The following is a 2,003-nucleotide window of genomic DNA, read 5'->3' as shown; positions in this document are numbered from 1 at the left end:
TTGGGTACAAAACACAATTTTTCCTTTAAGATATTTGTAATCTGGCTTGGATATATGGAATATGGTCATGGGCTGACTACTTTGGGCCCATGTGTACTGCTATCCAAAGGGATGAATCTCATGGATGTTGCAGCTGTTCCGCGTCTTTCCAGAGATTTCTAGCAACACAATATCGCGAGTATTCCGATATTAGTACTCGCGTCAACATTTATATCCAGTCTCTTTAGATACTTCTCTACCTTCTTGAAGCATCTGGAATCCACTACACAATTTGACGAAATTACCCTCGTCTGCACCTATAAATATCTGAATCTGAACTTTCTTCAACCAGTACCATAGCAACAGGTGTTGATTTCTCATAACGCAAATCCAATATTCCAATTCCGTCACTCTCTCTTGCGACAAACTTTCAGATAATGTCTCTAATTCCAAGCTTCTTCAGCGGTCGACGGAACAACATGTTCGACTTGTGGGATCCGTTCCAAGACTTCCCATTCACCGGCGGTGCTCTATCGGTTCCCGGAGAAACGGCGTCGCTCGCGAACACTCGCATTGATTGGAAGGAGACCCCGGAGGCCCACGTCTTCAAGGCAGATCTTCCTGGGGTAAAGAAAGAGGAAGTAAAGGTGGAGGTTGAGGAAGGGAGGATTTTGCAGATCAGTGGAGATAGGAGTGTTGAGAAGGAGGAGAAGAATGACAAGTGGCACCGAGTGGAGCGCAGCAGCGGCCAGTTCATGAGGCGGTTCAGGTTGCCGGAGAATGTGAAGGTGGAGGAGGTGAAGGCTGCCATGGAGAATGGTGTTCTTACTGTTACTGTTCCCAAGGCAGAGGTCAAGAAACCCGATCTCAAGGCTATCGATATTTCTGGTTGAGAATTACGTACATGAAGTTATATGATTAAAGCTTAATTTTGTCCGTGTCTTAAAATGCATTATAAAAGGAAGAGTATGCTTTGAGGGCTTTTTGTAGAAAATAATTAACAATGCAGTCCCAACTTTTCATGTTGCTCGGCTGTACTCATTTTAAAAATAATTACTTTACGTACCTTCAAATAATAACTTAGAGGTTAATTTAAGGTTTAAGATAAAATTTTACTTTTTGCTGCAAAAACAAAATTATTTTATAAAAAGTGATAAATTAAAAATATAAAAAATTATAAAATGTTGAACTAATTTGGAGCTCATTTGACTGTGCGATTAAAAATTATTTTTTATTTTTAAAAATAGAAAATTGTCTTTAAAAATTCATCATATTGTTTAATTGTTATGTTCTATTTTACGGTTTTTAAAAACAAAGTGAAATAGAATATAATTTTTAAAGAATAAAAACCTGTGTTTCTTAAAACAGTTTTGAAAAATATTTTTTAAAAATAATTTTTAATAATAGTTTTTGTTGTTTCTAGTAATAAAATTATGTTTCTGAACTAAATTCCAAAAAACAATTTTTTGGTCTAAAAGAAAAAATATGTTTGATTGAAATAGTAAAGAATAATTTAATTAATAAGTATTTTTTTTTAACTTTCTTTGATCAACTTAATGTTGTAAAAATAACTAATTTTTAGATAAAAAATTTGTAGATTTTCATAATTTTGAAATTAAAAAAATTGTATCCATTCTTAAATATAAAAATTGGTTTTTTCTTTTAACTTTTTGCACTATCCTCCCTTCACCCCCTAATTTCTTTTCTTTCTTTTATACACTTTCTTCTTTCCTCTCTTAAAATCTCTCTTATGATATCTTTTTCCCTTTTTTTTTTCTAATTACCTTGGTTTCCTCCCTTGGTTCTCCTCTTCCCTTTTCTCTTCTCTTCATCTCAATTTCCCTCACTTCTCTCTCTCTCTTTCCCATATATTTTCTCATTTAAAAAATCACCCATAATCATACCCTACTTCATATTCACCCCCGTTAGCTCATTTATGTTCAAATTGCAACGTCGCTAGCATCACCCATGACCACTATTGTTACCATTTTTTTTTTTTTGGACAAAGAATAAAGATTTTTTTA

General features: G+C 33.9%; 1 protein-coding gene across 1 annotated transcript; it reads left to right on the top strand.

Annotated features, from left to right (window-relative positions):
• The first annotated feature begins 330 nt into the window (after positions 1–330).
• Positions 331–1,040, top strand: LOC117928942 (18.2 kDa class I heat shock protein-like). The gene has a single exon (XM_034849085.1). It carries the CDS (start codon positions 417–419, stop codon positions 870–872), a length of 456 nt encoding a protein of 151 aa, XP_034704976.1. The 5' UTR covers positions 331–416; the 3' UTR covers positions 873–1,040.
• Positions 1,041–2,003: the final 963 nt, after the last annotated feature.

This window comes from Vitis riparia, chromosome 13 (assembly GCF_004353265.1).
Source record: "Vitis riparia cultivar Riparia Gloire de Montpellier isolate 1030 chromosome 13, EGFV_Vit.rip_1.0, whole genome shotgun sequence".
NCBI classification, from domain to species: Eukaryota; Viridiplantae; Streptophyta; class Magnoliopsida; order Vitales; family Vitaceae; genus Vitis; species Vitis riparia.
This window is presented reverse-complemented; position numbering and strand designations above follow the sequence as displayed.

Excerpts from the sequence above, each read along its gene's own strand:
- LOC117928942 (XM_034849085.1), top strand. The coding sequence starts at position 417 with ATGTCTCTAATTCCAAGCTTCTTCAGCGGTCGACGGAACAACATGTTC.